We start from the raw sequence: 15,473 nt of genomic DNA on the forward strand, positions 1-15,473 counted from the left end.
AATGAATTGCAATTAATTTGACAAATTCATTTGATTTAGAAACGAATTGCAATTCATTTACCAAATTCATTTGAGTTGGAAATGAATTGTAATTTATTTTTACCAATTTCATATGAATTGACTCAAATTTCATTCAATTCATTTTTTATGTAAAAAGAATTAATTCAAAATTTCCTAATTCAATTCACAAATAATTCAGGAATTAATTAAAAAATTAATGATTCATTTACAGCTCTGTTATTTATATTATTCTGAATTTAAAATTTGTCTATAATGCGAAAATTCGTTGAAGTAAAAAATTAAAAATTCACAATTTTTTGAATTTGCTCTAAAATCTTAACATGCTAATATCGCGGCTTAATGATTTTAACATGTAAATTTTTAAAGTATTTCGATCACGCGATATTTTGGGTATATTGAAGTTACGCTGTCAGTGTTCCTTTTTTCGAAACGTTTACGTTTATTTCTCCAAAATTTAAGACTCTCCCACAGTGATATCTTCTAGAGCACATTTTAGAGATATACATCAAACGACGCGTAATTACAATGTCTACTTTTTCTCATTTCAAAATTTTGCGTAACCGAACAGCCGCAAATATTCTATCAAAAAAACTGCAAATTTTGTAAAATTGTATAAATTTGGTTTTAACTTTAAGTGTTTATTTCTACAACGTGGGACTACTTTTGCACAAAATTTTACGGACTTTTCTTTCAAGTCTTGAGAATAAAAATTCATCATCACATACTTTTCAAGATATTAAACCAAAGAAATATTTAATACATAAAGTTGATTTCTTAAAATCTAAAATGAAATGATAATTGCTCATATATTATTTGTTGTTGTGTTGTATTTCTTTTCCATTTTTAAAAGATTTTTTATTTTGAATGTTTTGTTTAAAGGTGTTTTACATTATGTGATTTTTTATTAATAAAATGTATTATTTGAAAAAGTATTGTAATGTGAAACACTAATGTAATTTGTATTATGAAAAGTATTGTAAAATAATTGAAATTTTTTTAACAATTAAAAACGATTTAATATTGTTTATATAAATTTCAGTTTTTTTTAATTCTGTTTTATTTTATTTATTATATAATAATATAATATAAAAAATGTATTTTCTCTTGAACAAAATGTCTGGTTTGAATTACAGATATAAATTTATTTTCTTTCCTTTATAAAAATTTATTATTTTGTTATATAAATACATATGTATGTAATTTCATATATATCAATTTATTAAAAAAAATATCAAATAAAATAAAAAAAAAAAATAAAAATAAACGAATTCGATTGATTACTGTGGGGGCTTGAAGTAGTATAGTCTTTAATTGACATGATTTTGTTAAATCAAATAAGAAAAAAATTATTATTTTTTTAATTTTTTACATCGGTTATGGAAAAAATTGGAAACAAAATTATTCTCACGTTTACATTACAAATATTTTTAATACATCTAATAGACAGGACGAACAAAAGTGCTGTATTTAAATAAAAACTCTAGTAAGGGAATAATGTTTGTCTAATAGGAAATCTATACCTGACAAATATTTATTACAATAAACATCAATTATATGTTAAGAGAATAACGTATTCATTAACTGGTTTTATGACAATGTGACGGCATATGATCTTTGTTGGGTCTCTTAGTAGTTGGTCCAGCCGGTACAATGGTCACTTAAAGAAAGTAATACAAAATGTATGTCATACAAATATTTGTAACTGATACAATTAAAATACCTTCTGTTCCATTTTGATGTGTTTCTCTCTTTTACGCGTTACAGAGAAGACTGGTGTCGGTATAATTGTTATATCCTTTTCCAGATCAATAATTGTATTGGTGATCCAAACGATTAGCTATTTTAGTAACACTACCAGGATCCTTCTTTTTCAGCAACAAAATATTCTTTATATACATATGTAACTGATTTCCCAAACATGCGAGTTGTAACTGTCGGAAAAGGATAAAAGGGAAAAGGATAAAGGATAAAAAATAAAGAAATGATTTATTATGATGATGTGAAGTAGTATTTGTGCAAACTAATACATAATAATAAATTACAAGATGTGTTGTAAAACTTTTTTAACATCATACTTACCTTCTGATGATTTAGTATTTGAGGAAGATTCACAAGATTTGCCCATATTTGAGACATCGGGCCACAATGTGTTGTGCCATTAAAAATACCAGCTTTTGTAACTGATGTTGCTCCACCACTACTACTGTGTCAGAAAAAACCTGTACACACTTTTTTAGACAAAAAATTGTCTTATTGTCTTGAGAATTGAAAGAAAATCTGGATGAAGTGTAACAGATACTTATACCGAACATTTCTGTCAGAAAAGCATCTCGTAAAGTTAAATGCTCTGATTCTTGTGTGCGCAAAGTTGAAGTCGTATAAAGTTCGGAAAGTTCCAGATCAATTCGGTAAAGGGCTTAAAAGAAAAAAAAGAGTGAAAATTAAGGTATTTTATAAAAAATAAACTTGTTGTGTGATGGATGATGAAACTTATGTACTGGGAGAATTTTCACAACTTTCGGGTCAAGAGATGTTGAAGAATAAAACCGGAAAAAAATATCATGACTTGCTGCTGCCACTGACATATATATGCTGTTGTTGTTGTAACAGATTGGCTATGACTGGACGTCCTTCTTGGGAAAAAATTCCGGTTGATACAGTTATTGCTGAGTTGATAATAATTGGCCGATTGAGAATCGGGTCGTTCCGGAGCGGAGATCCAATTGTCGTGGGAACGCATACATACATATGAGGCTGCTTAACCAAACTACAACAATATAAAGCTCGTGCAAATGTTCCAATGAAACGCGATATAACCAAAAACTGATAATTTTTTGGATCCGTTAGTATTTTACTTGAATTCCATACTAAAGTTTCTAATTTACGTTTATCGGTGGTAATGACGTTATGCTTAGCAGAAATTTCTCTATGTTAACGAATAACAACACGAATTTCACCTTTATCAGCCAAAATAGTTTTATCAGTGGGTTCAAGGACCAAACAATAGAAAAACGTATCCTGCAGAAAGAGAAAAGCATTTAAGTTATTCACTTTTTTATGAAATAAATAATAAATTATAATGATGAAATGTTAATATAAGAATAACTTTTGGCTATGGAAATTTTTTTTTATTTTTCTATTTGTTAAAAAACCCAGTCAAATTTTGAGATAACTTAAAACTAACTCATGGTTAACCACAAATGAGTCAGAGCTGACTCAAAAGCTAACCATTTTGCTTGTACTTTTTGCTGGTACTTTTTTCTCCCTATTGAAGTAATAAACATTTTATACTAAAAAGTTACAATATCGTAGTGGTAGCCCATCATTACCCAGCAAAAAATAATAGATGTCATACTTTACAAACGACATCTTAAACACATCTAAAAATGCTATTACATATTTTTCGCTTTTATAAACCAAATATTTCCTGATGTAGAAAAGTCACTACAAATAACATACTCGAAGTACATCAAATTTTGGTGAAATGTCATTGAAAGAATGTGGTTTATTTTTACATCCAAATATCGGATTTTTACTGCTTCTAAAAATAAGATTAGATATAGTTCAAAGTTGTCAAAATTGAACAACATCCCTCTAATGACACGCTAATATAAAATTCTTATGTTTTCACCAAATTTGGAAGTACTTCAAGTATGTTATTTGTGGTGAAAATTCTACTTCTTTTTCCTCACTTGTTTTGCTGGGTAAGTATTCATTCATGTGTACAAGTCAATACATAAAACATTGTATATAGAATGTTTTGTATTAATTCAAATTAATTGTTTGCAAAAAGTAATTGGCTAATTAGTTATATTAAAATTTGAAATAGTAACATGATGTGTTATATATCACTAGAGAAAATAACATTAGTGAAATACTTAATAACCGATTTTTAATAATTTTTTTCTAAAACCCTACGTTTTTGAACAATATTTATTGGCTCATTTGAATATTTGAAACTTCTTTATTTTTATAAACATTTTTAAAAGATTTTGTAATGTGCATATCCGCCGTTATTCGATATACATAACTTCGAAAATTCGAGGTGATAAATAGTTATAAAGATTCTTAATTAATGTTAAGGAAATTTCGGCACAAGCCTTTTTATTAATTCCTTCAGATTAGGCTTCTTTTATGTCATACTGTCTGCCCGACTTATACACTTTACGAGAAAGAATATCCAATAATAAATAAGTGAGGAGATTATGGAGGCTGTTCCAAAATTTTTACATTCTGGCTTCCAATACATCTTTTTACAGCGTTGGCGGTATGGTATGGTATGGCAAGGGTACAAAGATATCAGAAAATGTGAAAAAGCTGTTTCTAGTATGGCCTTACAATTATTACAGTTCATACTAGATGAAAGAAATTAAAGTTCACATGTTTCATAATATGAAGTTGTCCCCCACATCATCCCACTTCCCTCACAGCAATGGAGACAAGTCAGTTAGAGTTCATCCTTTAAAAAATCATAAAAATAGTAATTTTATCTATCTGGACTTTCTAAATCAAACTTTTTTCATCCAAAAAAAACAAGGTATTGCTTTTTATAACCCATGTGTTCACGTGCAAACTGAATACGTTTTTTTCTTTACGAGTGGCATTTTTAAATTTGTTCATCTTTTTAAAGCTTTGCCTCTTCATACAATACGTTTTACTGCGGCTAGGCTTTCTTTAATTTTGGTAACGGCATCTGTTTTTGTGAAAAATTTTATGAAATCTCTTATTTTACTTTTGTTTGCTAGCTTTTTACACAGCTTTGACGATGCATCCATACGTATAGGAAAGCAGTCTAATATTCATTACTTAATAATGATATCGGTATAAAATTTGTCACGAATATATTTTGTATATATACAAATCATTTTGCGAAATATTTTCCGGTTCGGCCCATAATTAGGCATAGCTTCATTCCGAAATGACTTAAACGCACAAAATTCAATTCATTGCAATAGAGTAAACAAAATGTTTAAGCTTTCACATTTTATACAATTAAGGATGTTTAAGTATTCGTAATTCAGCTCCATTATCGCATAAGGGGAATCAGGCAGTCCTTTTTGCTCTGCCTTCGACGTTTTACGTTTCAAACCGCATTGGTCAAATGTGTGACGTCGAATAACTGTACCGAGTTACGGGTTTTTGAGATGCATGTTGACCATATGCAATCGTGTTAACTTAACCTAAGTTTAAATTTTGATTATGGTAGAGAACCAAAAAACTCAATTTGATATTCTGTCCAGTCGTACTGGAATAATTGGTGTTGGCGTTATAATCTTTCGATTCGGCCAAGAAGTCTTAGCTGCAGGTGCAGCTAATCAAACTTAAAGTACAAACAAATAAGGATAAGAATAAGATTTAAGATTCTTTGTAGAGGAATATAGCACTCTATCTTGTTATTATATTTACATATATATTTCCTGTAGGTTCACTTGTTGTATGGTCAATTATTTTGGGGTACACTTATCAAAATGTAAAAATCACATGTTCTTACCTTGGTGTCTCATTTATGAAAAGGCAAATCGAAGGAACAGCATTATACACTAATTCGGTTTTCGCACCAATTTTAATGAACGAGGATGAATGAAAATGATCCATGCAAATTTTTTCAGTTTTCCCGAATTCTTTCTGGCAAGCTTCGCTCCACTTCTTCCTCCTCCGTTCATCTTTTGGAATGGAGAAAAAACTTCCTTTTGATAGATTGTCTTTTTTTTTGCAAAGGCAGCAGCGTCTCATTGTTTACAGCTTGTTTTTTTATTTATTCTTTTAAATATATATTAAAAATATGCTGCTAATTTTATTTTTCACTTTTTTCTTTTATTTCTCTATTATTTATTTTTTAGCACTTTAACAATTAAAAATTACTTTTTCCACTTTTCATTATTTTTTCAACTTTTAGCAAATAAAAACCAATTAAAAATGGCTCCATAAACAATTTTGAAAGTTGTCAAAATATACTTTGACAACTTGCTTAAATTACAAATTGTCAAAATACAGTTTGACAACTTGCATTCATTATCGAGCTTTAAAAAAAATAGTCAGCTGTTCTAGTGATGCTACTGTATTTATATACTTTGTCTATGACCAAAAGATTCTATTTTATATCAGTGGTGGCCAGCGAGAGAGTGCTTAAAACGCATATGTTGTAGTGAAAAAATAAAAGAGTACACAAATGAAAATACGTGTGATTTGCACTGAAACAAATTATTTGTTTGTATTTATTTTGTGTTATTCATATAACAAATTTGTCTTTTAATGAATAACGGAAGGTATGTACTTATGCGATGATTTAAGTATTATTGAATGTCTTGATGCATGCGTATGTATGTATGTATGTATGTATGTATGTATGTATGTATGTATGTATGTATGTATGTATGTATGTATGTATGTATGTATGTATGTATGTATGTATGTATGTATGTATGTATGTATGTATGTATGTATGTATGTATGTATGTATGTATATATATATGTAGGTATATATGTTGTATGTATGGATTTATGTATGTATGCATTGATGTATGGATTGATGTCAGTATGTATTGATGTATGTATGCATTGATGTATGGATTGATGTCAGTATGTATTGATGTATGTATGTATTGATGTGTTGATGTTAATATGTACCGATATATGTGATGAAGTATGTGTGTATTGAAGTATGTGTTGATGTAAATATGTACTGATGTATGTGTTGATGTAAATATGTACCGATGTATGTGATGATGTAAGTGTGTATTGAAGTATGTGTTGATGTAAGTTTGTACTAATGTATGTGTTGATGTAAATATGTACCGATGTATGTATTGAGCTTCCTTAAATATATTTAAACAGAATAAAAAATCCTTCTCCCACTCAATATTCCACATATTTAGTTTTTTATAATATAGTAAAACCTGAAATAAACATTTATTTGTAACGGCTACTGAAAAATATTCGCCGTGTATCATAACATCAAGCGACATAGACCTTCTTCGTTGAATGCCAACAAGCAACTGAATAAACTTGTTTTTGTTTTGTGTTTACTTTGTGTTTTTACTCACAGTATTCGTATTGCGTATGTATTAATGAGAATAACATAACTACCCCGGGGTAGTGTTTGGCCACCAACGTTTTATATGTTCTCATTTACTCCGGGGTCTACATCGTTGGTGGCCAAACACTACCCCGGGGTAGTTATGTTATTCTCATTAATACATACGCAATACGAATACTGTGAGTAAAAACACAAAGTAAACACAAAACAAAAACAAGTTTATTCAGTTGCTTGTTGGCATTCAACGAAGAAGGTCTATGTCGCTTGATGTTATGATACACGGCGAATATTTTTCAGTAGCCGTTACAAATAAATGTTTATTTCAGGTTTTACTATATTATAAAAAACTAAATATGTGGAATATTGAGTGGGAGAAGGATTTTTTATTCTGTTTAAATATATTTAAGGAAGCTCAATACATACATCGGTACATATTTACATCAACACATACATTAGTACAAACTTACATCAACACATACTTCAATACACACTTACATCATCACATACATCGGTACATATTTACATCAACACATACATCAGTACATATTTACATCAACACATACTTCAATACACACATACTTCATCACATATATCGGTACATATTAACATCAACACATCAATACATACATACATCAATACATACTGACATCAATCCATACATCAATGCATACATACATCAATACATACTGACATCAATCCATACATCAATGCATACATACATAAATCCATACATACAACATATATACCTACATATATATATACATACATACATACATACATACATACATACATACATACATACATACATACATACATACATACATACATACATACATACATACATACATACATACATACATACATACATACATACATACATACATACATACATACATACATACATACATACATACATACATACATACATACATACATACATACATACATACATACATACATACATACATACATACATACATACATACATACATACATACATACATACATACATACATACATACATACATACATACATACATACATACATACATACATACATACATACATACATACATACATACATACATACATACATACATACATACATACATACATACGCATGCATCAAGACATTCAATAATACTTAAATCATCGCATAAGTACATACCTTCCGTTATTCATTAAAAGACAAATTTGTTATATGAATAACACAAAATAAATACAAACAAATAATTTGTTTCAGTGCAAATCACACGTATTTTCATTTGTGTACTCTTTTATTTTTTCACTACAACATATGCGTTTTAAGCACTCTCTCGCTGGCCACCACTGGTCTACATACTTAATTTCATGTTCCTAAGTTCAATAAAATAATATAATAAACTCAAAAAGTACCAGTTATAAAACAAAAATGTATCAAAAAGTCCCCTTTTATAGGTTATCGTTTACTGCTGGCTCTACATGCTTAATTTTATGTTTCTAGTTTCATTATTATAGAAAATTCAAAATGTACCTTTTAGTGAACGGAAAAGTACTAAAAATTCCCCTTTTCTAGATTCTCATTACATTCGGGCTTCACATGCTTAATTTCATGTTTCTAGGATCAATATTTAAAAATCACAAAAAAAACCTTTTGAAGAACGAATAAGTACTAAAAAGTTCCCTTTTATATGTTCTCACTTACTCCGGGCTCCACGTGCTTAATTACATGTTTCTAGGTTCAATTTAATAGAAAACTCAAATAAGTACCTGTCGAAGTACGATAAAGTACCAATAAGTCCCCTTTTATAGATTCTCATTTACTCCGGGCCCTACTTGCTTAATTTTATGTTTCTTGGTTAAATTTTATAGAAAACTCAAAAAGTACCAGTTGAAGTACGATAAACTACCAATAAGTCCCCTTTTATAGATTCTCATTTACTCCGGGCTCTACATGCTTAATTTCATGTTTCTAGGTTTAATTTTAAAGAAAATTCAAAAAAGGACCTGTGTAGAACGAAAAAGTACCGAAAAATCCCTTTATTATTAATTTCATGTTTCGATTTCAATATCATAGAAAACTTAAAAGGTACCAAAAAATATCTCTTGGTACCGGTGTTCCCAATAACACCCCATTAGCATATTTAGTGTTTCTAAATCTAAAAAATCGTATATAAATTCCGATTTCCCGCTTTTACCCCTTTTGGTACTTTTTCCCTCTCCATTAACGAAATAAAAATTCTATTCCAAAAAGTTGCAACATCGTATTGGGAGCCCGTTATTATGTATTCATATGTATAAGTTAATGTTCTATGAAAAAAGTACCAAAAATAGGTACAATTTTCACCCCTATCCAAAAAGTACTAAATTCGTATTTTTTCTTCAAGTTATAAAGGAGTCAAAAATTTTTTTTGAATGTTCCCTGGCTTAAAAGATATGTACATGGGGTAAAAAAAAGTACCAAAATACAGTTTTACCCGTTTATTCCCTAAAGGGGCCAAATTTGAAAAAAGTACCAGACACCAGTCCACTTATTTTTTAAATGAACGACGATAAGCTTTAAACTGTTTTTGTATCTTTTCTAGAGAGTTAAATTTTTAATTTTTTTTCCATCCCTGCATAATTTCTCACACAACTTTGGTGCTTGCTCTATTTTATTGTTATAAATTATATCAAAATCCCACTATTTTATCTCTCGGATTCCGTTTTTATATAAAATCTTTGGAAATTTGTAAATTAAGCGTATTTGATACTTAGCCAGCTTACAGTCGATTTTAAGCCGCCGCCGATATTTTTAGTGTCAGCCGCCGCCACCTTTATTAATATTTGTCGGCACAAGGCTCTTGTCTCTCTTCTCTGTGCAGTTTGTCAGAATTTGTGCACGTTGCTGTTTTTTCAGTCAGTGTGAATTTACTATTTATTTTTTGCAACAATAATACAAGGTTTTTATTTAAATTTATCTATTAAACTAATACAAATATTTAGAAAAACTCATTATCTATAATACAGTTGAAAGAATTGTGCTAAAAAAATGGTGGCAGGCAAAAGCGGCTCCCCTGACAAAATAACAAGGGAAGATGTGTGTCGTATTCCAGAGACCATATCATTTCCCGGCGAAGAAGAACATGTGCTAAACGAATGGAAGGAAAACAAAATTTTCGAAAAATGTATGCAGCTTTCAAAGGGTAAACCAAAGTAAGTATTATTTGGATAATAAATCGCAGAAACTCCCATAGAAATTGCATCATTTTTACAAGAGAAATGTCAGGTTAGAGGAATGAGTGTATATTTGTGTGAGAGTATTTGCTAGAGGCTATATAAATGTGTGTGAGTCAACGTATGACTATAGCAAATCTATGAATTTCTAGGTATACTTTCTATGATGGTCCTCCCTTTGCCACTGGTTTGCCGCATTATGGTCATATTTTGGCTGGTACCATTAAAGATATTGTAACACGCTACGCCTATCAACAAGGCTATCACGTGGATCGTCGTTTTGGTTGGGATTGTCACGGTCTGCCCGTTGAATTTGAAATCGACAAAGTTTTGAACATACGCGGACCTGAAGATGTCGCTAAAATGGGTATTGCTGCATATAATGCTGAGTGCCGTAAGATTGTTATGCGTTATGCTAACGAGTGGGAGGATATTGTAACACGCATGGGCAGATGGATTGATTTTAAAAACGATTACAAGACATTATATCCCTGGTATATGGAGTCTATTTGGTGGGTTTTCAAACAACTTTTCGATAAGGGTTTAGTGTATCAGGGTGTTAAGGTTATGCCTTACTCTACCGCCTGTACTACGGCTTTGTCTAATTTTGAATCTGGTCAAAATTATAAAGAAGTTGTTGATCCCTGTGTGGTGGTGGCCTTAGAAGCTGTTGGTAATGATAATACCTATTTCTTGGTATGGACTACTACACCCTGGACATTGCCCTCAAATTTTGCCTGTTGTGTTAATGCAAATATGATTTATGTCAAGGTAAGTTGGAATTTGTATAATATCTAATTAGAATAATGCTTACATTGTAAGCAGTTAGTATCTGTAAAGTAGGATAAGATATGGTGAATAAATAGCATGTAAAAATATTGTAATTAAGTGTAGAAACTACGTGTTAAGCTTAATACTTTGAATAGCTGCTTTATTACGAACTAGTGCGCATATATTATCACTATTTTCTTTTGGATTTTGATTCAATACATTAAACTTTAATATAAAGGCACATACATTTTACGTATTAATTTCTTACAGGTTAATGATGTTAAAACTGGTCGCTTTTATATACTCGCTGAATGCCGTTTAAGTTACGTGTACAAAAACGAAAGTGAATATCAAATTGTTGAAAAGTTTGCTGGTAAAACTTTGGGTGGTGCTCATTATAAACCGGTATTCCCCTATTTTGAACAGCGCGGTCAAGAAGTTAGAGCATTCCGTGTCTTAGTGGACGATTATGTTACCGAAGATTCTGGTACTGGTATTGTACACAATGCCCCCTACTTTGGTGAAGACGATTACCGTGTATGTTTGCAAGCTGGCTTGATAACAAAATCCAGTGCAGTTATTTGCCCTCTAGATGATGCTGGTCGTTTTACGGATGAGGTTACCGATTTTAAGGGCCTATATGTGAAGGAAGCTGATAAGCAAATTATTGCTTATTTGAAAAATAAGGGTAACTTAGTGTCAGCTGGTCAAGTTAAGCATAGTTATCCCTTCTGTTGGCGTTCAGATACTCCCTTGATTTATAAGGCTGTACCCTCTTGGTTTGTTAGAGTAGAACACATGTCGAAAAATCTTTTGGCTTGCAGTTCTCAAACTTACTGGGTACCTGATTTTGTTAAAGAAAAACGTTTTGGTAATTGGTTGAAGGATGCACGTGATTGGGCCATTAGTCGCAACCGTTACTGGGGTACCCCCATACCCATTTGGAGATCACCCAGTGGCGATGAAATTGTATGTGTGGGTAGCATTAAGGAGTTGGAACAATTATCCGGCAAACGTATTACCGATTTGCATCGTGAAACTGTGGACGAAATTGAAATTCCCTCAGCCATACCCGGCAATCCTCCATTGCGTCGTATAGCTCCAGTATTCGATTGTTGGTTCGAATCAGGCAGTATGCCTTTCGCCCAACAACATTTCCCCTTCGAAAACGAAAAAGATTTTATGTCCAATTTCCCAGCCGATTTCATTGCTGAGGGTATTGATCAGACTCGCGGTTGGTTCTACACCTTGCTGGTCATCTCTACCGCTCTCTTCAATAAGGCTCCATTTAAGAATCTTATTGCCAACGGTTTGGTCTTGGCCTCCGATGGCCAAAAGATGTCGAAACGTAAGAAGAATTATCCCGATCCCATGGAAGTTGTTAAGAAATACGGTGCCGATGCTTTGCGTTTGTATTTGATTAATTCTCCTGTTGTACGTGCTGAAAATTTGCGCTTCAAAGAAGAAGGTGTTCGCGATATTATCAAGGATGTTTTCTTGCCCTGGTATAATGCCTATCGTTTCCTACTGCAAAATATTGTACGTTATGAAAAGGAAGATTTACAAAATAAGGGTATCTATACCTATGACAAGGAACGTCATTTGAAAAACATAGAAACTGCTTCAGTTATTGATATTTGGATTCTTTCGTTCAAAGAATCTTTGTTGGAATTCTTTGCTACCGAAATGAAGGGTTATCGTTTGTACACTGTAGTGCCCAGATTAACAAAATTCATTGATCAACTTACCAACTGGTAAGTATATTTTAATTTTTATTATAGACTAGTTTTCCAAATCCTTTTTCTTTTCAGGTATGTTCGCTTAAACCGTCGTCGCATCAAGGGTGAATTGGGCAAAGAGGAGTGCATACAATCATTGGATACTTTGTACGATGTCCTCTATACCATGTCTAAAATGATGGCTCCCTTTACACCTTTCTTGGCTGAATACATTTTCAAACGTTTGGTATTGTTCCAACCTAAGAATGTCACTGAAAATGCCGAATCTGTACATTATCAAATGATGCCTACCTCAAATCGTAATTTCATTAGAAATGACATTGAAAAATCCGTTGGTCTTATGCAAGCTGTTGTTGAATTGGGTCGTGTTATGCGTGATCGTCGTACATTGCCGGTCAAGTACCCAGTATCGGAAATTATTGTTATTCATAAAGATCAAAAGTGTTTGGATGCTATTAAGAGTTTGGAAGATTTCATTCTGAGCGAATTGAATGTACGCAAATTGACTTTGAGTTCGGATAAGGAGAAGTATGGTGTAACATTGAGAGCAGAACCAGATCACAAGGTAAGTAGGAAAATAAACAAAATTTTCAAGTTCTTGCCTCAAGTGTACAGTTTTTTATAATTTTCTTTATTTGCAGACTTTGGGTCAACGTTTGAAGGGTAACTTCAAATCAGTTATGGCTGCCATTAAAGCCTTAAAGGATGAAGAAATTCAAAAGTATTTGGCCCAAGGTTATTTCGAAATCGAAGGTCAACGCATTGAATTGGAAGAAGTACGTGTTATTTACTGCATTTCCGGACAAGTTGGTTCAAACTTTGAGGCTCACAGTGACAATGAGGTTTTGGTACTCATGGATATGACACCCAATGAAGAATTACTCGAAGAAGGTTTGGCACGTGAAGTTATAAATCGTGTACAAAAACTGAAAAAGAAAGCTCAACTCATACCCACCGATCCCGTTTTGATTTACTACGAATTGAATGCTTCTGCTCAAAAGAAAACCGAAGCCGAACAAATACTTAAGGTTATGAACAATTATCACTCAATGATAAAAACCGCCATTAAATCAGAATTTGGCAAATATGATGCTGCTGAAGCAGGCAAGAAGCGTGTTATAATTAGTGAAACGGTGGATCTTAAGGGTATTGATCTTAAACTTACCATCTGTTCAACGGAAGAGGTACAATTGCCTGTCCTTAAGTGGGTTAATGTGGCCTTGGCCTCAGATCTTACACCTCGTTTTGGCAGATCGAACAAGGCTTCTTTGTTATTGGAAAGCTCCAGCAACAAACAACTATTAAGCCTAGAGCAATTGAAACAAGAAATTGAAAATCTATTTGGTGTTTATGGTCTCAACTACAATATTTACCTGTTAAATCAACAGAAAGCCACAGAACTTACTCAAATCGATAATTCCCTTAATGGTAAACTATTAGTGGTCTCCCGTACAGCCGATGATGCCGCTAAATTCCCTCAAGATGCTGCTTCAAATATGCCCTATTGCAAATTTGTCAACAAATCTGGTTCGACTGTATTCACTGAAAATCCTTTGGGTTTTTCATTAGCCGCATAAAAGACTCTTTTTTTTTTAAACTCCATAACTTATCTTTGATCACAATATTTTTAGCAAGTGGTTTTTTTCGTGTAGTTTAATATTTATTTCCTTTTTTTTCCTTTTTTTAATACTTAAATTTTTTTATTATAAAATGAAGTTCGATTTAACAATTATATGGTATACGCTCTTTTTTTCGTATTTTTCCTTATTTATTTAAATTTTTTCGCTAAATACTTAATTTTTTTTTCATTAAATGAATGAATATTATTTAAATGAAATGTATTTTAGAATAATCTCAAAGATTGTATTAAAAGTAATTAAAATATTGTTTTAAAATAATACTGCGAAATGAATAAATAAATGGTTTATAATTTTAAAATGTTGTGGCGAATTTGTTTTTTTTTTGTCTGAATTTTCGAACAGCTTCTTTGGTTTGAATATGCATAAATTTTGGCATTCACTTGGGTATATCATACTGATCACTTCCTCCTAATTACTATGGTATGTATCGAAACCTGTTTGTACAAATGTTCAACGCGGATCTATTAGATCAAAAAAACGTGCTTGTCTAATGTGTCAAACCTAAGTTCCGTTAGGGCCGAGCAGAGGAAGTGAGTAAGTTTGTCACACGAAAAAAAGAGCTTATATGTTCAATGGAATAATATTCCCACATTCAAAAACCAAGCAATTAAACACGAACTCTAAATCAAGATTTCAAAAATTGGAACTGGTGTTCGAACAATTCATAAAGAATCGATAAAAGTTTCCTCATATTTATGGCCCAATAGTATGATTTCTGAGCAGGTTAAACTAGCTTCAAACTTCAATAACTGCTGGCTATTACCACACTATACAGACATACATACATACAGTCATTAGACAAAAATATATGAAATTTTCTATAAAGATATGAAATTCTATTGAAAATTTTCTTTAGATGATGCTTTTGCTTTGATGAGTTATGCGGAAAATTAAAAACAGAAATATCAACTTGAAAATGTTATTCATACATCTTTCAATTAAGAACAATAAACTCTTTGAATTAGTCATGTTTTTTGTCTATTTATGTTTTAATATGATTCAAAAGGGATATCCTTTTGAAAATTTGTTTGTATTTGTGTTTCACTACTTGTGGTACATATAAAGGAAAAC

The 15,473-nt window shown here is 31.4% G+C and overlaps 1 protein-coding gene and 1 long non-coding RNA gene across 3 annotated transcripts; one reads left to right on the plus strand and one right to left on the minus strand.

Annotated features, from left to right (window-relative positions):
- Positions 1 to 1,059: 1,059 nt before the first annotated feature.
- On the minus strand, positions 1,060 to 5,911 carry LOC119606922. 2 transcript variants are annotated; one of them, XR_005231692.1, is made up of 5 exons: positions 5,513 to 5,911; positions 2,520 to 3,039; positions 2,101 to 2,437; positions 1,742 to 1,952; positions 1,061 to 1,678 (listed from the first exon to the last, which is right to left on the minus strand). It is a non-coding gene; the product is annotated as an uncharacterized LOC119606922 (long non-coding RNA). The 2 variants fall into 2 exon arrangements; XR_005231691.1 differs by having other exon boundaries at positions 1,060 to 1,678; positions 2,101 to 3,039.
- Positions 5,912 to 9,887: 3,976 nt separating this feature from the next.
- On the plus strand, positions 9,888 to 14,703 carry LOC119606920 (isoleucine--tRNA ligase, cytoplasmic). Its single transcript, XM_037960587.1, has 6 exons — positions 9,888 to 9,978; positions 10,046 to 10,231; positions 10,405 to 11,023; positions 11,294 to 12,777; positions 12,835 to 13,327; positions 13,404 to 14,703. Exons 2-6 carry the CDS (start codon positions 10,068 to 10,070, stop codon positions 14,337 to 14,339), a joined length of 3,696 nt encoding a protein of 1,231 aa, XP_037816515.1. The 5' UTR covers positions 9,888 to 9,978; positions 10,046 to 10,067; the 3' UTR covers positions 14,340 to 14,703.
- Positions 14,704 to 15,473: the final 770 nt, after the last annotated feature.

The sequence above is a fragment of the Lucilia sericata genome, unplaced genomic scaffold, assembly GCF_015586225.1.
Source record: "Lucilia sericata isolate MDLA Ls3-8-SP2 unplaced genomic scaffold, ASM1558622v1 Contig000635F_arrow, whole genome shotgun sequence".
NCBI lineage: Eukaryota > Metazoa > Arthropoda > Insecta > Diptera > Calliphoridae > Lucilia > Lucilia sericata.

Bases quoted from the DNA above. Each gene is read 5' to 3' on its own strand.
- LOC119606920 (XM_037960587.1), top strand. From the start codon at position 10,068: ATGGTGGCAGGCAAAAGCGGCTCCCCTGACAAAATAACAAGGGAAGAT. The intron at 10,232-10,404 runs GTAAGTATTATT...ATGAATTTCTAG, and splicing joins CTTTCAAAGGGTAAACCAAA to GTATACTTTCTATGATGGTC. The intron at 11,024-11,293 runs GTAAGTTGGAAT...AATTTCTTACAG, and splicing joins CAAATATGATTTATGTCAAG to GTTAATGATGTTAAAACTGG.